Source organism: Pan paniscus, chromosome 5, assembly GCF_029289425.2.
Source record: "Pan paniscus chromosome 5, NHGRI_mPanPan1-v2.0_pri, whole genome shotgun sequence".
NCBI classification, from domain to species: Eukaryota; Metazoa; Chordata; class Mammalia; order Primates; family Hominidae; genus Pan; species Pan paniscus.
The window spans coordinates 82,306,052-82,329,995 of NC_073254.2; the positions used below are offsets into that span (position 1 = coordinate 82,306,052).

Sequence of the window (23,944 nt, forward strand, 5' to 3'; positions counted from 1 at the left end):
TCTCCTAGGAGCATACTGTCTCAACTCAAAGATCTGAATCTTCCCTCTAACTCTACAACCTACTCCTACTCTAGTATGCTCTATACTACCATAATATATAACTATGTCATCTTCTCAATGTTAACTTACATAATCTTAATGTTAAGTATTTTATATTTTATGCACGGCCTCATTTCTCTTTCTAATTTACTCCTTGTAGTCCTTTTCTCCCCCAACGTTTATTCCATCCCACGATCCATTGACCCTACCAACCTTCAGTGTCTGTCATCCCCATCATATTCTCTATTGCCTCCTTGTGTGAATTAGATTACACCTTTTACTTCTATAATCACTAATTGCATACACCCTTAAATCACTCTTTCCCCTCCATTGTCATAGCCTGATAAAGCTCAACCCTACTTTAATTCAACACCCTAGCTATTTCTGATGGGCATATGAGTAAATTACACTTGGTTTGAGATTGACACATATTATTGCAGGCTGAACTTACTTTAAATTCATGTTCACTAACTTCAAGGAGATGCTGTAGCATATCAGTAATACTCTATTTTCCTCATACTCACTTGGATTACTATTTCATTAGACATTGCTGCTTATTTCACTTGAGTAACAGAGCCATCAGAAGACACTTTCCAAATGATTCAACAACCACACATTCAAAGCAACCTATTCTATTTTTCCTTCTATGACAATTCATTTAACATCTGCCATCCTATCTAAGCTAACTCTTCTGCTTGTGCCCTATATCCCAACCCATTTCTACTACTATCTAAATATAAACTACTTTGAAGTTTCCTTAGTTGCCAGTTTATTAGCTTCTCTAATAATTGTCTGTATTTTTATCATCTTAACTCACGGAGTCCTTTTAAATCTCATGTTCTAATCCATTAACTCCCTCAAATATGAGTGTACCAAGTCTCATTCGAAAACCTTCTCTTGTTCCTATCTGGGTTCAATGTGAGGTAATTTCATTGAGTTTCCTGTTGTATTTTTTATTTTTTTCTAAGCTAACCTCTTTTATTTATTTATTTATTTTACATTTAGAGACTACAAGTGCAGTTTTTTGTTTGTTTGCTTGTTTTTTGTTATTTTAACATGGGTATATTACATAGCAGTGAAGTCTGGGCTTTTAGTGTACCCATAACCCGAATAGTGAACATTTTACCCGATAGTTCATATTTCATTCTTACACCCTCTCCCACCATCCCACCTTTTAGAGTCTCCAATATCTATTATTTTGCCCTGTATGTCAGTGTGTACCCATTGTCTAGTTCCCACTTATAAGCGAAAAGATTAGGTTTTTTACTTTCTGGTTCCGAGTCATTTCACTTATGATAATGGTCTCCAGTTCCATCCATGCTACTGCAAAGACATGATTTTATTATTTTGGATGGCTAAGTTGTATTTCATGGTGTGTGTGTGTGTGTGTGTGTGTGTGTGTGTGTGTGTGTGTGTGTATCATGTTTTTAATCCAGTCATCCATTGATGGACACTTAGGCTGATTCCATGACTTTGCTATTGTGAATTGTACTGTGATAAACATATGAGTGCAGGTGCTATTTTGATATAATGATTCCTTTTCTTTTGGCTAGATATCCAGTAGTAGCATTGCTGGATAAAATGGTAGTTCTATTTTTAGCTCTTTGAGAAATCTTCATACTGTTTTCCATAGAGATGTACTAATTTATTTTTCTATCAACAGTGTGTAAGCATACCCTTCTCTCTGCATCCTTGCCAACATCTGTTGTTTCTTGACTTTTTAGTAATAACCATTCTGATTGGTGTAAAATGGCATCTCACTGTGGTTTTAATTTGTATTTATCTGATGATTAAAGATGTAGAGCATTTTTTATATGTTTGTTGACTGCTTTTATATCTTCTTTTAAAAAATATTTGTTCATGCCTTTTGCTGACTTTTTAGTGGGGTTATTTGATTTTTTCCTTGCAGAGGTATTTGAGTTTCTTGTAGATTCTGAATACTAGCCTTTTGATGTATGTTTTCCTTGAAAATGTTTCTCCTATTCTATAGTTTGTCTGTTTACTCTGTTGACTTAAAATTATACTAAAAGGTTATAGTAACCAAAACAGCATGGTATTGATATATAAAAATAGACACATAGATTAATGAAACAGAATAGAGAACCACATACCTACAACAAATTGATCTTTGAAAAAGTCAACAAAAATATACATTGGGGAAAGAATATCCTATTCAATAAATAGTGCTGGGAAAAATAAAGAATTATATGCAGAAGAATAAAACTAGACCCCTATCTTTTACCATATTCAAAAATTAACTCAAGTTAGATTAGAAACTTAAACATAAGACCTGTCATTTTAAAAATCCTAGAAAAAAAAACTAGGAGAAACTCTTCCAGACATTGGCCTAGGCAAAGAATTAATGACTAAGTTCTCAAAAGGAAATGCAACAAAACAAAAATAGACAAAAATGGAATATAATTAAACTAAAAGGTTTCTGCACAGCAAGTTTCCTGGTTTTAAATGTCATGTCTCTGGCACTGGCTTCCAAATTTATATATTTAGCCCTGATAGCTTCTCTAAAATGGAAACATACTTGATATCTACTTCAATATCTCTACTTGGCTCTATTAGGTGTCTTGTCTAACATGTTCAAAACTGACATCTTGTTTTCCACTCCTGCCAACCAGGCCCTTCTTTCTACAGATTTTTCCATTTTGGAAATGGTATTAGAAAACAGTTAAGGTTTATTTCCCAACCTTTCAATTAAGCAAACAACCTTAGAGTTACCCTTGACTTATTTCTGTTACCTCACATCTAATCCTTCAGCAAAAGATTGAACTATTCTTAGAAATATATTCCAGATCTGATCCTTAATTACCATCATCGCGAGTCATCTTGATGGCAGTGTCAGTCACCACCAACTCTGGGCTACATACTCATAGTAGCTTTCTAGCTGGTCTCCCTTCCCTTGGGAACATACACCAATGCTCTATTTAATAAAATTGACTCAGAGTGATCATTTAAAGCAGTATCTGCCTACTGGAATGTAAGTTTCTAACGAAAAGAGCTTTTTTTCTTTTTAATTTTTTTTGGCCTTTTTTATGGTTGCAGAAGAGTTTTACTTAGAGTAGGAAAGTTTCTGAAAAATATATAAATATTCTTTAAATTAAACAGATTAGTCTTTTCATATCACCGCCCAAGTCAAGACCTTCCATTTCAATCAGTAAGATCCAAAATAATTATTATAAACAAATTATATAATGAATCAAATAAATTAGTTAGAAAATATTCTATACATAGCACAGTAAAATAATTTACAAATACAGTCATGAATAAAACACATTCTTCTTGAATATCTTACAGTAGAGTAGAATTTCATAGTAATTCAAAATCATTTTCATAGAGTACTCAGCAATATTACAGAAATATTTGATTTTCTTTTAGTAGATAACTAATAATTGAGTGAGCAATAAAACTACTTGTATGGCTGAAGATTAACCATTTAAAATATGTGAGCAATCTAACTCAGTGGTTTGTAAAGAATTTCAGTATATTTACATGGAAAGTTTTCAGTGGTAAATAACATAATGCTAACTCAAACAGACTAAACCAATGCAGGGAATTATTGGCTCATATTGTTAAACTGTCTATAGGTAGTTCTTTCTTCATAAAGAATCTGATCATTGTTCTGGCTCTCCTTTTAATCCTTTCAGCTCTATATGTTTTGGCTTTGTCACCTTGCTGGACTTCATGGTTGCAAAATGACCTCCAGTTGCACAATTACATGCTGCAATACAGTTTCTTAGTGTTACTGTAGAGTGTGACTTTCATTTCCCTTTAAAACCTCTGGTAGGAGTTTCACTGTTAATCTTAAGTGCAGACTTTCTTCCAAATGGTTCAAGTATCAACATGCAAAAGTGCCAAATATACCTTGAAAAAATTTACCTTCTAGGGCCAAACAAGCAAGTAGGGGGTAAAAAAGTTATTTCACTTTTGTAGACGGAAAGCAGTAATGCTGGAGAAGAGTGAGAGGAATTCTCTAGGAATTCCTAGTATTTGGATGGCTAAACCGCCACCCAAATAATGTTCAAGTATCCTTTTTAAAATATTTGTTTCTTTTTTTGCAGTTGCTGTATTTCACAAACTCCATTTTATTTTCAAATCATTTTCCAAAGTATTCACATAAACAATCAAACCATTCTTCTATAATTTAAGAGAGTCACCAAAGTTGTATTCTATCTGTCTGATACCTCCAAGACATCAATTATTCCTTTTCCTTTCCTATCAGACTCTACTTGTGTGCTACCTGCTCCCAGCATTGCCCCTTTTGATACTTTACAACTCTTTCTGCTCATAATAATAACATTTTTATGCTAACTTCCCATAGACATCTAAAGCTTTCAGTCTTCTAGGTGGTAAGGAATTTTCTGATTTTTAACTACTGGAGAAAATTAATTTCTTTCTAACTGTATTGCTTTAAGTTACTAGGTACCAAATAAAAATTTCCATAACCAATGTTTCACTGTCTTTCTCAGGGAGGTAATTTTGTTTCAGTTTCTCTCTCATCTACCCATATAAATTTAGATCTATAGCATATGTTCAGGTAGGGAAACTAATATCATTATAATCACTCTATTCTTCTCCTTTCCACATTTGACTCCTTTTCACCTTAACACATTTTTTTTTCTCCCAAATTCAGAAGAGTAAAACTTCAGTAGAAAAGAGTAGTTAAACTAGTTGGAAGGTATAAGACAATTTCCCTCATTGAAGCTGTTTAAGGCCAAGCTCATCTTGACTAATAGTTCTCAAAGTATGGTGTCTCCAGATCAGGACCATCAGCATCACTTACGACTTGATTGGAAATGTACATTTGCAATCCTCATCCCAGATCTATTAAATTATAAACACTAGAGACAAAGAACAACCATTTGTACTTTAGCTCTTCAAGAAGTTCTAATTTCAAAGTGTTAGAGTCACTGACCTAGGAAAACATACCTCATAAGTTAGTAACACACAGATAAATCCTTAACATAAAAGCATTGAAGTCAAGTCGTTTTTATTTTTATTATTATATTCACTGATATTCTTTGACTCATATGAGAACAGAAAAATAGATTTCAAGATTAATTTCCTGTCATTTTTTTCAACTTCATACTTAATTAATATTTATTATATCTCCATTATTTCACCTGAGTCAGAGTTAGCAATTTTTTTTAATCAGTCAGTTTTATGTTTGGGGAGGAGATGTATTTGGTTTTTTTTTTTAAGATGATCACTTTTCTAAGTACATTCACTAATCTACTAGCACATTGAGGCATAGAAATAGAATTGTAAATTAAAAGTAAATATTTTTAAAGGGATAACATTCAGGTTTATTGATGAATTAATATACGATTGAAGGCATGCAAAAATTTGACGGAATGGGTTAGAGTTTTCAATATCTTGATATAATGATAAGGTTTATTGTCACTTCTTTTGAAAAAGTCACATTTCAAAAGGTTAATTTTAAAAAAAACCTTTAAATTTGGATTCCTTTGAAATAGATTAAAGTATCGTACAGTGTGAAGTGGATGCATATTCTAAGTTTCTTTTCAGTGTGTTCCAAGGCTATTCTGTACCCCGCATGTTAATTTTCTGCCTTTATGAATATTCTAAAATTTTGAGGCTACTTACTGCTTTTCAATAATGCCCAACAGAATTTACTTTAAGCAGTCAGATAAAAGTCAGGCAAGTGTGAGGAGTATAAATTGTATTTCTTAATGATGTGAGAAAATGTCTATAAAGCTATTTAAAATTGACTAAATTATACGCCCAGATATTTGGGTCACTTCTGCCATTTATAAATGAGTAATCTGTGGCAAATTTTTACTTAAAGAAAGAATGAATTCCTAAAAGTCTGCCTAAAGACCCTAACTAATATCTATCTGCTGAGGTTTGTGAAATACAGGAAGAAATATTCTATTATTTTAAAATATTTCAACGTTATATATGTATAACAGAAATAATACTATGGAGACATATATCTCTCTTTTCTTTCTAGACCTTCAATTATTATTTGATTATATTAAAACCTCCATTATGAAACAAAATATTTTTTTGATAACCGTATACCTAAATTATGCTTGAGAATTTCTCAAATATTTATTTTAAATTAATACCACAACAATTAACCCAAAACATGCAAAAAAATTTACTTTAACTTCAAATAGAATATTATATACCATTAAGTAAAAGTTAGGATTAAAACCAGAACATCATTATATTTTTGTTCACGTGATTTAAAAACCATGTATTTTGTATTAAAAATAAACAGAAAATTAGTTATACCTGCAAGGATAATCTTTCTCACATTTCTTACACGTAGCGTTATTCCTCAAAGGAAATGACTCACATGATGTTTGAATGCTCTTACAAAGCAAATCTGTAAATATTGGTGAACAGATGCACATAACATCCTAGGAAAGATTAAAAAAAATTTTTACAAAGTATTTTGGATATTTCAAAGGTAATGAATGGGTTCTTACCTGGAGAAGGGTTAAAATTATTTTCATGAACTTGGAGTAGAAATTATCTGTCAGCAATGTGGCAGATTCTATTTTCCAAAATGTCACAACACCATCTCCCATCTCACACACTCTTCCTGCTATGTGAAATCAAAGCTCCTCTATTAAGAGTTAGCAACTATATTCCCTTCCTCTTGAATGTAAGCAAGATTGTGATCATGGAGACAATGATGCTTTAAAGGCCATATAGATTCTATCTAATTATCTTAGAATGCTTGCTCTTTGAACCCAGCCACCATGCTCTCAGGAAGCGCAGGCCACATGGAGAAATCATGTTTAGGATTGTGGCTAATAGGCCCAGTTCTGGGCCAAGCTAACAGCCAACATTTACTACCAGACATATGAATAAGAAAACCTTCAAGATGAAGTCCAAGTCTAGACACTTTCCGATGGCAACCTCAGAGGGACTCTAAACAATATCCTAGCTGAGACAAGTCAGCTCACAGTACCATAAGAGATAATAATAAAACAATTATTTTAAGCCACCAAGTTTTGGGGTGACTATGCATAGAAAATAAACCATTGGCACCTGAAACAAGTCCATGCATCCATGGGCAGGTAAAAATAAAATGAAATTAAATTTGCTGGGCAAAAGTTAATTTCACCTGCATTCAAAATACAACCTAGTCATCATATTTCTTCCTCTTGCTGTCCTCCTTATTTTTTCCTCTCTTTTTTCTTTGTTATCCTTATCATCAACATCATCATCATTACCATCATTTTCATTATCATATTTATCTGAACAATAAGATTTATTAAGATTCCAAGGTAAAAAGCCCGTATACTTAAAATTGATGATTTTTTTATTCTCATGGAATCCAATCAAAATTTATTTAATTTAACCCAAAATTAACGTTGAAAGAGGTATATAGCTTGTCCAACCTCATACATGGTAGCAGTACAAATGATAACATGTACAATTTTCCAAGTAATTTATCTACAAAATAATTCTTCTAATGAATAATAGAGAATATTAAATAATGAGAATATTAAATAGAGAATATAAATAATGAATAATAGAGAAGCAAAATAGAATTAAAGTACTTCTATGAATTAATAGTTAAGCATACATCCATTAAAAGTCGCTTCTTATATTAAGATTCTTTTAACTAGTAAAGTTATAGAATGTGTTCAATTGTTCATTATTGTCAACTTTAAAAGCAAAACATTTTAAATGATACTATTAATAGTTCTTGATAGATTATTGTATTAGTTTTCTATTTATATAACAACTTTTTATTTAAATAGCAAATTCTTACAAACTTAGTAGCTTGAAGCAACAACAACAACAAAAAATCATTATCTTAGAGTTCCAGAGGTCATAAGTCTGAAAAGTTTCAGAAGGCTAAAACCAAGATGTCTGCTGTGTCCCTTCTGTAGGCTCTACAGGAAAATGTTCCCCTGACTTTTCTAGCTTATTCTAGAGGATGCATTCATTTTTTCATTTATGGTCCCTTCCTCCGTCTTTAAAACCAGCCTCATTACATCATCAAATCCCCCTTTGACTCTGATTCTTCCATCTCTCTCTTCCACTTTAAAGGACCCTTGTGATTACACTGGATCCACCCAAATAATCCAAGATAACATCAGCTGATTAGCAGCCTTTATTCCATCTGCGATCTTAATTTCCTCTTGCTGGGTAACATAACACATGCACATATTCCCAGGATTAGTGCATGGACATATTTATTTATTTTATTTTTATTTTATTTTTTGGTGGAGGATGAGGGGCATACATAGTCTGCTTACTACAATAATAGTTTCCTTGATTTTTAGAAGAAGCATGTATTATTGCTCTTTGCCCTTGTATCTCCAAATATTTGGGGCTAGTATATGGTACATTGGTAACAAATATTTGCATATTGTAGAAGAAATTTCAGGTGGAGTAAAAAATGTTCTTCTATAAACTTTTATCTGTGTGTTATGTTCTATATAATGTAACTAATTCTTCTCAGCAAAAGTTCAGCAATTTTTTTTGATAAAATGGACAATTCTCCAGGGGAAAAAAATTTCCTTTTCAGAGTGTTAGTAACAAAAAGTTTAGGAGGTTGGAAAAATAATCTCTTAAGGTTCTTTAAAGAATAAATGACAAATATGAATCTAAAATGAAAAGACAGTAATTTGTGAGAAGAGCTAATGAAATATTTCCTACTCTTATTTATTTAAATGTTAAATTGAAAAGTTAAAGTATAACAATATTGAATAACTAAAAGATGAAAAAAAGCAATAAGTAAAAATGAAGAGTGTACAAATTTATATTCTTTTAAAAGGGAAAATACTGATGGAAGAGCAAAGTTTTTTCCTATATAAATGGGAAAAATTAAAATAAGTAGACCGTTCTTGTTCGTCTGAGTTTAACAATTAAACTACCTTAATAAGGATTCTAATTATTTATTCTTTCCAAATTGCTTGGTAATAGTAAAAAAAATTTAAAACCACTCACTTATATGTTAGATTGAGACTTACATTTGATATTTTGATGCAGTCAGTACCATTCTGACATGGTACTAATGAAAACTCACTGACATCAGTTTCACCATTTTGGCTGGAAGATCCTTTTGGGCATTCATAAGTATAAGCAGAACTGCTATTTGGGCAAATTCCTCTTTTCCAAAAAAGCAGAGAAACACAAGGTTTTGCTGACACCTCACAGAATGGACCTTAAAAAAATCACACACAAGGAAGAAAAAAAAAAGAAAAGGAAGGAAGGAAAGAAGAAATGAGCATAGATATGTAGCAAAACATTCTAGAAAATTTCTCTAGAGTTTATGAAATATTTTTATTTAACAAATGCATTGCAGTGTAAGTTATATATTATAAAATTCATTCACTGCAATTCTAGAGTAACTTTTGCAAATGTATAGAGCTACTCAAGCATCATCACAATACAGTTTTAGCACAATTCCATTACCCAAAGAAGAGCTCTTTTGTAGTCAATCTTTGTACCCAAGCCCAGTTCCAGGCATTTCATTAGAAAGGTATGATGGACTATGTGGTCTTTTGCGACTGGCTTCTTTTGCATAGCAATGTTTTTTAAAGAATTTTCATGTTGTATCATGTATCAGTAGTTGGTACTTTATATTGCTAAAGAGTAATTCACAATATATACATTTTGTTAATCCATTCATCCTTCAGTGGACATCTGTTTTCAGTTTTTGGTTCTCATGAATCATGAATTCATATACAATTATTTGAGGGAATTTTTTTTATATTTCTTGAAAAGATTCCCAGGAATGGAATTGCTGGATTTTATGGAAAATTCATGTTTAATATTTTAGGAAACTGCTAAACTGTTTTCCAAAGTAGCTGTGCCATTTTAACATTCCCACCAGCGATGTGTCAGATTTATGTTGCTCCACATTCTTGCCAACATTTGATATTGTCCGTTTTCTTTGTTGTACTCATTCTAGTAAATGTACAATGGTATCTCACTGAGGCTTCAATTTTCATTCACTAATGACTAATTATTTTTAGCATCTTCTGGTATGTGTATTAATCATTTGTATATCTTCAAAAATGAAATGCCTTTTTAAATCTATTAACTATTTTTAAATTGTGTTATCAGCTTTCTTATGATTAAGAGCATTTTTTGAGTGAGTTCTTTGTATATATTGAATAAAAGTCCTTTATGATATATGTGATTTGGCTTTCCATTTTCTCACTTGTTGACATTTGGATAGCAAAAGTTTTTATTTCATGAAATCCAATTTTTCTACTTTTCCTTTAATTGAGTCCATTTTGTCATTTTTATATCATATATTTTGGTATCATATAATTGGTGTCTAATAATATTTTGCCTAACCCAAGGTCATGAAGACATTTTAATATATTTTATAATTTTAGCTCCTATGTTTAGATTCCTAATCCATTTGAGTTTATTTTTTATATGGTGTGGGATAATGATTTAGCTTATATGTTTCACGTATACACGTACAATTGTTATGACACTTTTTTCTTTTAAGACTGTCCTTCCCTCATTTCTTTGTTTGTTTGTTTAAAAACTGTTAAAACTGACCTATTATATGCCTTTTTATGTGCAATAAAGTTGCACATAGATATGCAAGAAAGTTGATTTCTGGCATATCTATTTTTTTCCTGACTTATATGCCTTTTTATGTGCAATAACCCATTGACCAGATAAATACATAATGCATATAGCTATATAGTAGGTTTTGAAATTGGGTAGTCATTCAACCTTTCCTTCTTTTTTTCCAAAAATAATTTTTGCTATGCTATGGATTCTTTTTATAGTTTCCTATAAATTTTTCTATGAGCTTGTCAATTTCTACACAGAAGCCTGCTGGAATATTATAGGAATTTTATTAAATCAATAGATAAAATTGGGAAAAATTTCCATCCCAACAAGATTGAATTCCAATCGATGAATATGCAATGTATCTCCATTTCTTTGGCTATTCTTGCATTTCTCTCAGCATTGTTGCATAGCTTTATGTTAAAGTCTTGCATTTATTTGTTAAATTCATATCTAAGCATTTTGAAGGTCATGTAACTAGAATTGCTTTCTTAATTTTATTTTTGAATTTTATTTTTATTCATTTATTTTTTTCAGTCATAGTCTAGCTGTGTTTTCTTGTGGCAGCTTTGTCTTTGGTTTTGGTATGAGGGTAATACTGGCCTGATAGCATGACTTCAAAAGTGTTCCTTTCTCTTCTCTTTTTTCCTTTTCTCTTCTTTTAAGAGATTAGTGCCAGTTATCGAGGATTGGTACTAATCTCTTAAATATCTGGCAGGTCTATATGAATTTTCCATTTCTTCTTGAGTCACTGTTAGTAATTTACATATATTTAAGAATTTATTCATTTCCTCTAAGTCGTCACATTTGTTGGCCTAATGTTGTTCATAATACCTCCTTATAATCTTTTAAATTTTGAGTGGTCATTAATGAGTCCTCACTTCCAATGCTTATTTTATTTACTTGTGTCTTTCCTTGTATTTTTTCCTTGTTCATTCCGACTAAAGATTTGTCCATCTTGTTTTCCTCAAAAATCAATTTTTTTGTTTCATTGATTTTCTCTAAGAAGTTTTAATGATTTCTGTGCAAATCTTACTGTCCTCTTTTGTTTGTATGCTTTGCACTTAATGTGGTTTTTTTCCATTTATTTAAGGCTGAAGCTTAAAATATTGATTTGAGAGTTCTTTTTCTGGTGTAGAAACTTGGAACTATAAGCACTGTTATAAGTACTTAAGCACAGTATAAGCACTGTTTTAGCTAAGCACTGTCTTAGCTGCATTTCATAATTTTTCATATGGTTCCATGTTATTTTTTTCTTCTTTACTCTCAGGTTATTTCAGAAATATGTTGTTTATAATAATTTCCAGATATGTGAAGATTTCTAGAAACAACATCTGTTGTTAATTTCTAATTAGTTTTGTGAGGGTTGAGGAACATATATGATATGATTTGTATTCCTTTAGATTTATTAAGACTAATTTTCTTGCCATGCCTATTCGTCGATACACTATCAACAGCAGAGTTGTACAGTGAGGTTTGGCACTTGAAGGGATGTGAAAGCAAATGCCTCTTTAAACTTGATTTCCTAGGCAAGTCACTTGCCTCCCCTTAGTCCCCACCCTACTAAGATTATGCAAATAGAGTTAACAAACTAGTATTATTAAGGTCCAAGCCTGGGGTACCCACTGCAGCTTGTATAGAACTTGGATCAGCAGGTGTTTCACTTCACAGTTAACAAATACTTGTCAATCTGTTCAATGTGCTGTCATTAGGCACACCATAGTGACATTAAAACGTAACTGCAGTAGTAGGCTGACAGGCCTTGCCATCTCTGTGAACTTCTAGATTTTGAAAACAAATTTTACTCTTTTACTCCTCTTACCTTGAGTAAGGCTTTGGACAATTGATACATGTTAGAAAAAACTGAAAAGGGAGATATCTGACTCCTAGCTAAAAATGATATATGTGGACTTTGAAAATTAAGGTATTTGTACTTCAAGTTTATAACCATTTTCATCCAAATCACTATATAGTGTAACAGTTTTTAGTAAACAACATATTTATTGAAAAATTTCTTATATCCAACTCATTTATTACTATGTGAAGAGGAGCACCAAGAAATATTTATCTACAAAATATTAAGTTACTTAGTGACAACTTACTAGCCAGAAAACACTGCTTAGATTATATAATATTAATTCATTTGGATTTTGGATTGTGTCAGTTTCTAAAACAGACAGTCATAAAGGCAGTATAAAATGTTCAGTGACCACACCATTGACATTATTATTTGAAAACAACTCAACCTTTAATTTGTGGATATTTATTAATATATAAGCTTTTATTTTGATCATACAAAGAGTAAATATGTATTTCTCCATGTTACGATACATTAACATAATGTTTTCCTTTTAAATAATCAAATATTGACGATATTTGATTAGATATTTAGTGGTACTTAATTAGACATAAATATTACTTGAAATTATAGTAAAACATTGTTTGAATGATCCTACCTTATAAGTATGTAATTCTTGGCATTTCCATAGTGCTTACATCCATAAAGATTTGATAAAATTCTTAAAACAAAACCTGAAATTTATAGAGGTCTATTCTTACCCAGTTTTATTTTAGTTGACACATTGTAATGGTACATATTTATTGAGTATATTTTGACATTTTGAAACATATCCATGTGGTATAATGATCCAATCGGGATAGTTAGTATATCTATCACCTCATGCCTTTATCATTTATTCGTGGCAAGAACATTCAAAACCATCTCTTCTAGCCCTTTTGTAATATATAGCACCTTACTTAAGCATAGTCACTCTGTGCAATCAAACAGCAAAACTTCTTCTTCTTATCTCATTGTACTTTGTACCTGTTGACCAACCTCTACCCATTTTCCCTCTTCCCTCCCCTCTCCAGTCTCTAGTAACCACTGTCCTACTTCTATGATACCAGCTTTTTTTTTTTTTTTTTTTTTTTAGATTTCACTTATGAGTGAGATCATGAAGTTTTTGCAGTTTTTGTGTTTCTGTGTCTGGCCTATTTCAGTTAATATGATGTATATCTCCAAAAGGAATTGAAGTCAGTATACCAAAGGGATATTTTTACCCCCTGTTTATTGCAGCATGATTTATAATAGCCAACAAATGGAATCAACCTAAGTGTTCCACAATGGAAGAATGGATAAAGAAAATGTTAACTATATACACAATAGTATACTATTCAGACATATAAAATAATTAAATTCTGCTATTTGTGAGAAGGATGGAAATGGTGGATATTATGTTAAGTAAAATAAATGAGTTGTATATTTTCATTTTATTTTATTTAAAAGAAACTAATTTTTCTAGATGTTAAGCAATTTGCCACATGTCACACATCTGGTTAATTAATGGAAGATTGATAATTTTAAAAACCGCATACCACCTAATCCCATAATAATTCCATGCTCTTTTCACAGCAATACATGTCCAGATTAATTCTGTACAAAAAATAGAAGACTCAAATGCCATTTGATTGTTAGTACTAGACCAATATTTCTACTCTCAGATAAAATGTTGTTCAACATCATATGTTGAATATAAAAATATACAAAAACAAATGCATTTTATTTGGCTTCTTCCAGAAACAAACAAAATTCTCCCAATGTATAAATATATCCTGTGTGTATATTTGTCATGGCAGTTTCCAAAGTAATCCATTGGGTAACATAGTAAACAGTGAAATGTGTGATTTTTCACATTTCATTTTGAAATAGTAATAGATTCATAGGAAATTACAAAGTTAATACCAGGAAATCCTGAGTATGTTTACATCTTATGTAACTATAACACTATATCAAACTAGAAAATTGGCATTAGCATAATATTTGGGTATAGTTCTATGTCATTTCATCACATGTGTAGATTGAGGTAATCACCACTATAAAAATGTGAACCATTCCATGATTACAAAGATCTCTCTCATGCTATCCCGTTATAATCTTTCCCACTTCTCTGCCCTCTACCATTTCCTGATCACTGACAACCATCGATTTTCTCCATCTCTATAGTTGAGCTATTTTGATAATGTTCTTTAAATGAAACCATACAATATGTAACTTTTTGGAATTGTCTTTTTTGTCCCTCTTGTTATAATGCCCTTGAGATACATTAAAGCTCTTATGTGTACCAATAGGTCTTTTTTTTTTTTCGGTTAATTGGTAAATAGTAGTATCTGGTATGAATGTACCACAGTTTGTTTAACCATTCACTTATTGAAGGACACTTTTATTGTTTCCAGTTTTTCACTATTACAAATTGCTAGGGACTGAAAATTTGTGTCCCCCACATATTATGTTGAAACCTAATCCTCAATACAATAGATTTGGGGTGGGAATTTTGGGATGTAATTAGATTATGACAGTGGAGCTCTCGTGTATAAGATTAGTACCCTTATAATAATCAGATAGCTTGCTCTCCCTTTCTCAGCTCTTTACCATGTGAAGGATACAACAAAAAGACAGCCATTGACAAACCATGAAGTGTGCCTCACCAGGCAACAGATCTTCTGCGACCTTGATCTCTATTGCCCAGCCTTCAGGACTGTGATAAATAAATGTTTAAGCCACTTAATCTGTGTTAATTTGTTATAGTAGCCTAAACTGACTAAGACACAAATAAAGCTACCACAAATAATATATAGGCTTCAGTGTGAAAGTAAATTTTTATCCTACTAGGATTTGCTGGGTCATATGGTTAAGGCATGTATAGTTTTTAAAGAAACTGTCAAATTGTTTTCCAAAGTGGCTGTACTAGTTTACATTTTCCACAGCAATGTATAAGAGATTTAGTTACCCCTCATATGCACCAGCATTTTGTGTTACCATTTTTTTATTTTAGCTATTTTAATAGGTATGTAGCAACATATTATTGTGGCCTTAATTTGCATTTATCTCATGGTCAGTGACATTGAACATCTTTTCATGTACTTATTTGCTATCCTTATAGCTTCTTCAGTGAATTTTCTCCTTGTATTTTTTGTCTATTATTTATCGAGATTTTTGGATTTTCATGGTATTGAGTTTTGAGATGCCTTTCTGTCATCTATATATGAGTCCTTTGTCATATATGTGGTTTGCAAGCCTATCATTTGTCTTTTAATCTTCTTAACATGGTATTTCTGGAAAAAAAATAGTTTATTTTTATGAACACTGATTTATCTATTTAGTTTTTCTTTTATGAGTTGTGCTTTTAGTGCCATATCTAAGAGCTCTTGCAGTGATCCATTCTCATAAGCTTGACCCCAAGATTTCAAAATGGGGACAACTGCTTTTCCTGAGGTGAAAGCATTTTGTTGTGCACATTTTAAGATGTGATTTTCTGTGCCTTGGCTTTTTAATTTACCTGATCCAATCACTTCTCAATTTCCCCAGAATTCCTGAATAAAAAGTCTGATAATGGTCTCCATGTTATGCTTCAGAAACACCGTATTTGTTTATTTTTATGGAATGTTTGATGAAAAGAAAATGATCGTATATGCTTAGACCCCCAAATTAAGATATCAGACTTTTTCTTATGTAAAATATTCTTCATCACAGCTATGAAGCAATTAAAGTAATACTTTAATTAATTTAGAATAATGTGTCTATTGACACTGATTATATGTCAAGAAATAGTCTATATACTTGGATTATAGCAATGTACAAAATAGATTTTAACCTCATGAAGTCATGAATTTACAAGGAAATAGAACACATTTAAAATACATATAATCAATTAATTATACAGTATGTTTACTAGTAATAAATGATGTTAAGAAAAATAAATCAGTAAAAGGATTTCTAAGAAGAGTTCTTAAGAGAGGGGGCACATTGTGCAGCCTCAAAGATGCAAGGAATATCTAAGATTTATAGAAATAATGGAATGAGTCCTGTGGATAGGTTGTTTAAGAGCAAAGTGGGCCAGGTGCTGTGGCTCACACCTATAATCCCAGCACTTTGGGAGGCTGAGGCACACCGATCATGAGGTCAGGAGTTCGAGACCAGCCTGGCCAAGATGGTGAAACCCGTCTCTACTAAAATACAAAAATTAGCCAGACATGGTGGCAGGCACCTGTAACCCCAGCTACTCGGAAGGCTGAGGCAGGAGAATTGCTCGAACCCAGGAGGCAGAGCTTGCAGTGAGCGGAGATTGCGCCACTGCACTCCAGTCTGGGCGACAGAGGGAGACTTTGTCTTAAAAAAAAAAAAAGGAATAATGTGAACACCAACTTCCCTCATCTTGTTGTATTTACACTTTTCAGTTCAGATAATGTTCTAAAATAATATATTATATAAGGATTTGTGTATATAATATGTTTCCTTCATTTAAATATAAGCTCTACTTGGGCAGGTAATTCTGTTTGTTTTATTGGCTGATTTATTACAAGCAAATAGAATGCTGCTACCCCACAATAGATTCTCAATAAATATTTGGTGAAAAAACAAGTAAATGAATAAATAAAGAGCATATCAACAGAGAAAACAACAAATGCAAAGACTTTGAGTTGAGAGCATGCTTAGGTATTCAAGAAACAGAATGAAAGCTAAGAGACTGAGTCAACAATTGTATGGGTATGGAGATGAGCTCAGAGGAGGATGTAATAAACTATTTCAGGAATTCTGGCATTTACTGCTTTTAGATTCTATGGAAAGATTACGGAGCATTTTGTTCTAAATAGTGGCATGATTTCACATTTTCAAAATATTTCTTCACAAGTAGCCTGTAGATGTCCAAGAAGGAAAGCAGAGAGACAAGATTTTAGACTACTGCAGTATTGCAGTAATGGAATTATAGAGACTGGATTAGGATGCTAGTGAAGAAGACAGTGAGAAAAAAATCATGCTCTAAATATATTTTGAAAGTACAGTCATCTACATTTGTTGATGGATTTAAAGTGAAGGAAAAGGAAAAGGAAGATTTAATCTTTTTTTTTTTTTTATGTAAGTAACCAGAAAGAAAGGATTAATCTTTTCTAAGATAGGGAAAAAGAATTTAAGGGAAGAAATCAGAATCACTTTTAGATATGTTAATTTCAAGATATTTATTACACATCCAAGTGAGGTTGGTTTATAGGCAGTTAATTAGAGCGATCTGCAGTTTCTGAGGTGAGGTCATAAGTGAAGATAAATATTTGAGATTTGCCTGTATGAGGATAGTATTTAAAGCCAAGAGAACAGGTATGATCCTTTAGGGAAAAAATGGAGAGAGAGATGGCAACACTGATATTTAATGTTACTATAGCAGAGTTGTGCTATCAATGTATAGAATGTGCACTTCAATGTATAGAAAATATAAAGATGTGAAGGTACCTGAAAAGTTATTAAGAAAGAACAACCAAGGAAGGGGGAATGTAGGAGAAACAAGAGTGTGATGTTTTAAAAATACAAAATTTGTCAAATACTGCAAATGGTTTATAAAAGACGAAGAATTAGACTGAATTAATTAAAGATTAAATTTAGCAATGGCGATTTAATAAACATTAGTAGAACTGTTTCTATGGTATAGTGGGGATAAACATTAGTTGCATAGGTTCAAGAGGAAATGAGAAGAATAAAAATGGAAAGAGGTAGTATATAATTCCTGGCAATTCAAAGGATGGTCCCTGAACCAGTAGAATCAAGATTTCACCTGGTATCTCATTAGAAATGCACTCCAGACCAACTGAAGGAGAATCCGATTTAACCAAGAGTCCCACATGATTCATATGTAAATAAAAATTTGTGAAGCATTGATCCAAATATCTCTTCTGAGTTGTATGAAGTACAGTGGTATGAAGTAGCAACTAAGGAGGTCTTAGAGGTTGTCAGGTCATATTTGTGAACAGATGGGATGATTAACTAGAGAAAGAAAATTGATAATGAATGCAATAAAGGGGACAGATTCTAGATTAATGTCTATAAGTAAGGTAGAGTGACACATGGAATCCCACCCACCGGTAAAGGGATTATCAGGTAAGAGACATCAATATAACAGGAGAAAAGACAAAAATAGATGGGCAAATAATCAAGTTAACTGGTGGCATCCAGGCAGAGCCTGGAGATCTCTTTTTCTGGTTGTTTCTGCTGTTTACTAAAATATGAAGCAAAGACAAAAATGAAGTCTAATGAAAGGGGTGGAAGTTTGAGTAAGGAAGAGACGTAATAAATGGTTGCCTAGCATATTGAGAGAAAAAAATGTACACATTAGAAAAACCTATCAAAATTTATGGGCAGTGTCTACGAACTCCTTGAAATTAGTGAATATATGAGACCAGGTAGCATGGTTCCATGTATATTTTACTGCAAACAAATTAATAAGTAGAGATAAATTTAACAGGTTTGTAATTTTGCAGGGGGTTACAACGCGAGGAGAGAGGAACAAGAAATTGAGAATGTGAAAAAGTGGTAGTAATGACAGACCATATAATTTAATTGCACAAGAAGAGAAAGGCATCACAAGGAGGAAATAATGAAAGTATGGTAAAGGCTCAATAGACTTTGTTGTTTGAGGGAATGAAAAACCAACAGAATTTGGAATCCTAGAAGGAACAAATTTGAAAAGTGAGACAGGGTTATATTCTTGGAGTAGAATGCTTAAAAGTTTATCTAAATACAAAAAATACATAGTGTGGGTTTGCTATAAGAGTACAGTACATTTTTCATAGTAATAGTAAGTGTGGCATAAATAAGGAGCCATTTATTAAAAGATGTCCATGATAAAGAAACAATTCTCCAGGTGTAAGTTATTATCATTTTTATCTCAAAAAAGTCTCTCTCTGTCTCTCTCTCTCATACACACACATGTACAAACATACAGACATAACCCAAATAATTTGAAGTAAAATATTTAAGCAGCAATCCTATTAAAATTATCTAAGTAATTTTTATTTTAGTAGAAATCATAATGGGGCTTCTATAAAACAAACTAGCTCTGCTATCCTAACAATGTGCATATATCCATAAAAAATCACAATGAATAAAAGATTATTTTAGACCATTATGTTTTATTACAATTTCAGTAAATTCTTTTGGTCAATCCTCTGATGAAGTGTCAAAAATTTCCGAAGCAATTCTGTGTAAAATAACGCACTGCAGTTAGTTGAGTATTTTATTCACTCAAGTTCGTTTTAGTCTACTTTCCTGTAAGAATGAAGCTATTATACTCTTAGGATAGGCAACACAAAGGCATCACCAAGTAGCATGATAATTTGCCTTTCATTTCTATGGGGAGAGAAAGAAATGGTTGCTAGGGGCTCTGTTCAAGAACTTGAAAAATGACAGAAGAAGTAAATACAAGAAAATTGAAGAAAGACAGCTAACTTGTTTACCCATGTTTGATTACATTTTTAAGAGTTTGCCAAGACAAAGAATTGCTCCAAAATAAGAAAGAACATTTAATGAAAATACTCAGTTATTCATCCATGGTAAAAGTAATTATGTAAAAAGTTGCTAGTTTAGCATTTCAGATAAACAAAAAAATATTTTAAGTTATTCATTGTAAACATACCTTAACAAATACCATTTAAGTAAAGTTATTATCTTGTTATTAATTCAGTTTTGGCCATGCAGGATATGAAAGTTTAGCAGTTAAAAGTACTGACTTTGCTAAGTTTCTAATGTGTGACTCTCACCACTCAGCTCTTCCACTTAAATTACCAGGATTGAGCACACAACCTATTGCAAGGAGATTAAAACCCAATATATTCCTCCATTGTATGGATCTGCAATTTTTTTTCTCTAAAGAAGCAGATAGTAATTATTTTGGGCTTTGTGGGCCATCAGGTCTCTTGGATTATTCAACTCTGCTCTTGTAGTATGAGAGGAAAGATTATACATAAATGCATAAGAATGATTGTTATATTGCTTTTCATCTATGTCTTTAATAAACCACACAGTGCTCTAAGCCCTTTATATGTAATAATGCAGCAACTTTTATAAAGTAGATATTGTCGTTATGCCTATTAGAAGCAAGGTGACTGAGGCACAAGGGGGATAGTCTAGAAACATTCCATCTCTACATTATTCATCAGAAACTTCGAGGAATGGCTGCCAGAAGCCCAAAATGCAATACTGGATTTAAGAAAGTACCTAAAAACATGTAAATCATGCATAGAATACCAACAACAAAAAGCACATGGGGAGCAAATAGATATGGCCCCTAAAATAAATCCATTCACATCTCTTACTTTGAAGAAGCAGGAGACTGAAATAAAAAGGGCTCCCAGAGCACTGAATTATGATATGAGAAGGGTGTGGTAGAATTCAAAACAGACTGTGAGGTATAATTGTTGGAAAAATATGCATATGTTACATATCCTGTTGTGCAATTTTAGGTTAGGCTACATGGGACTACGTTGTACATACCAGCCTAAGTTCCTATTTAATAAATTCAAGTATTCCTAGTAGAAAAACTACATTTCCAGTTAGAAAAGTAATTTTGAGCAACACAATCAAAATGATGTAAACAAAAAGTAATACAGAGAAGACCTGTCAAATGGTATGTCTGGTTCTAGATCCTTGAGGAATCGCCATACTGTCTTCCATCATGGTTGAACTAATTTACATTTCCAATAACTCTGTAAAAGCATTCCTATTATTCTGCTATAAGGACACATGCACACATATGTTTATTTCAGCACTATTTACAATAGCAAAGACATGGAACCAAACCAAATGCCCATCAATGATAGGCTGGATAAAGAAAATGTGGTACATAAACACCATGAAATACTATGCAGCCATAAAAAGGAATGAGATCATGTCCTTTGTCCTTTGCAGGGACATAGATGAAGCTGAAAGCCATCATCCTTAGCAAACTAACACAGGAACAGGAAACCAAACACCACATGTTTTCACTTATAAGTGGGAGTTGAACATTGAGAACGCATGGAAACAGAGAGGGGAACAATACACAACAGGACCTGTTGGGGGTTGGTAGGTGAGGGGAGGGAACGTAGAGGATGGGTCAATAGGTGCAGCAAACCATCATGACAAACGTATACCTGTGTAACAAACCTTCACGTTCTGCACATGTATCCCATTTTTTTAGAAGAAATAAAGAGAAAAAATCTGTCATGAATACTAAAAGTATGGTCTCAAGCCACAATTAGCAAACTACCAATTGTGGTTGGACAGTGAAGCCTCTCTACATCTAATTTTATTTTCATGTTTCATCAAAGCTTTAAAGCTTTGATCAGGGGCTTGCCTAATCTCTGGCTGAAATCACCTCAACCCCTAATACCATGCAGATTTAGTCATTTCTCTGGGAGAATGAGAAAAAAGAGAAAATAAGGCAGACATATGAAGAGTTAATATTCAAAAGAAAAGTTGAAAAATAAGGCAGTCATTTTTTTTCAGGAGCAGAGCTATTGGAAGGTGAATAAAATATAAATGTATAACTTACGGATGTATAAACCCAAACATGAGGCTTTAAAAAACAAATAAAGCAATCAGTCCTTTAGTAGTTCTTATTTAAAAAGTGAGAGAACATATCTACACCTCATTAAGAATATTAAAATAGAAATTTTATAATTTGATTATATGTGTTTTAAAAGACTGAAAATATAAGAGAATGATGAACAATTCTGTTCTAGTAAAATTGCAATCTAAACATGTACAAAAATTCACACAAATAAATTTATAGTGGTTGAAAATACCAATAACAAAATATAATTTATCAAAAAAAAATCAGAGAATTAACCTCCAAAAACACATTGAGCCTAAATTTTGATTCTTTAAAACCTGTGTAATCTGTACAATTTTGTTCATTATGTTCTAGAACAGCTCCATTCAAGAGAAACAGAACATTTCACATGCGATTTTAAATTTTCTAGTCATCACATTTTAAAAAATAAAGCAAGTAATATTCATTTTAATAATATTTAATGTACCTCAATATATCCAAAATAAAATTATCATAACACATTATCAATATAAAACATTATTAACATTATATTTTAAGTTTTGTTTATACTAAGTTTTTGAAAACCAAAGTGGTAAAGTGCGTACAGGCATATCCTGGAGCTATTGCAGGTAGGTTTCCAGATCACTACAATAAAGTCAATATCAATCTGAAGCAAGTCACACAAATGTTTTGGCTTCCCAATGCATATGAAAGTTATGTTTACACTATATTATAATCTATTAAGTGTGCAATAACTTCATATCTGAGGAAAACAATGTACATGCCTTAATTTGCAAATACTCTATTGCCAGAAAATGCTAACAATCATCCATGCTTTCAGCAAATCCTAATATTTTTGCTGATGGAAGTTCTTTCCTCAATGTTCATGGTCACTGATGGATCAGGGTGGTGGTTGCTAAAGATTGGAGAAGCTGTGATAATTTCTTAAAATAAGACAACAAGCTTTCATTTCATGAAATATTTCTCTGTAGCATGCAATGCCATTTGAGAGCATTTTGCCCACAATAGAACTTTTTTCAGAATTAAAGTTGGTCCTCGCAAACCCTGCACTTGGTTTTACCAACCAAATTAATGTAATATTCTAAATCTTTTGTTGTAACTTCAACAATGTTCACAGCAGCCTCACCAGGAGTAGATTATATTTGAAGAAACCACTTTCTTTGCTCATTCGTAAGAAACAATCTTCATCCATTAAAGTTGTATCACGAAATGGCAGCAATTCATTCACCTCTTTAGGCTCCACATTTCATTCTAGTGTTCTTGCTATTTCCACTACATTTGCAGTTGCTTCTTCTACTGATGTTTTAAACCACTCAAAGTCACCCATGAAGGTTGGAATTACTACCTCCAAATTCCTGTTATTGTTGACATTTTGATCTCCTCTAATGAATCACAAATATTCTTAATGGCATCTAGAATGGTGAATTCTTTCCAGAAAGCTTTCAATTGACTTTGCTTAGATCCATCAGAGGAATCACTGTCTATGGAAGCTATAGCCTTACAAAAAGCATTTCTTAAATAAAAAGACTTGAAAGTAAAAATATTCTTTTATTGGTGGGCTACAAAAGGGATGCCATGTTAGCAGTCATGAAAACAATATTTATCTCCTTGTATAACTCCATCAGATCTCTTGGGTGATCCGTTGCATTGTCACTGAGCAGTAACATCTTGAAAGGAATATTTTTTTTTTTCCTGAGCAGCAGGTCACAATGGTGGGCTTAAAATATTCACTAAACTATGCTGTAAACAGGTGTGTGGTCATTCAGACTTTGTTCATCCATTTCTAGAGGGCAGGCAGAGTAAATTTAGCATCTTTCTTAAGGAACCTAGGATTTTTGGAATGGAAGATAAGCATTGGCTCCAACTAAAATTCACCGGCTGCATTAACCCCTAGCAAGAGAAGCACTCTGTTCTTTGAAGGTTTAAAGTCAGCACTGACTTTTCCTCTCTAGCTGTGAAAGTCCTAGGTGGCACTATCTTCTGATACTAGG

The 23,944-nt window shown here is 32.3% G+C and overlaps 1 protein-coding gene across 2 annotated transcripts in view; it reads right to left on the reverse strand.

Annotated features, from left to right (window-relative positions):
* Positions 1–23,944, reverse strand: part of LOC117978267 (protein eyes shut homolog) — a 377,736-nt gene that overhangs the window by 76,529 nt on the left and 277,263 nt on the right. For both annotated transcript variants that reach the window (XM_063605329.1, XM_063605328.1), the window contains exons 6-7: positions 9,012–9,205; positions 6,310–6,437 (exon numbers count right to left, since the gene is read on the reverse strand). In XM_063605329.1, coding sequence (XP_063461399.1) covers positions 6,310–6,437; positions 9,012–9,205 — 322 coding nt within the window. The remainder of the gene's footprint in view (positions 1–6,309; positions 6,438–9,011; positions 9,206–23,944) is intronic.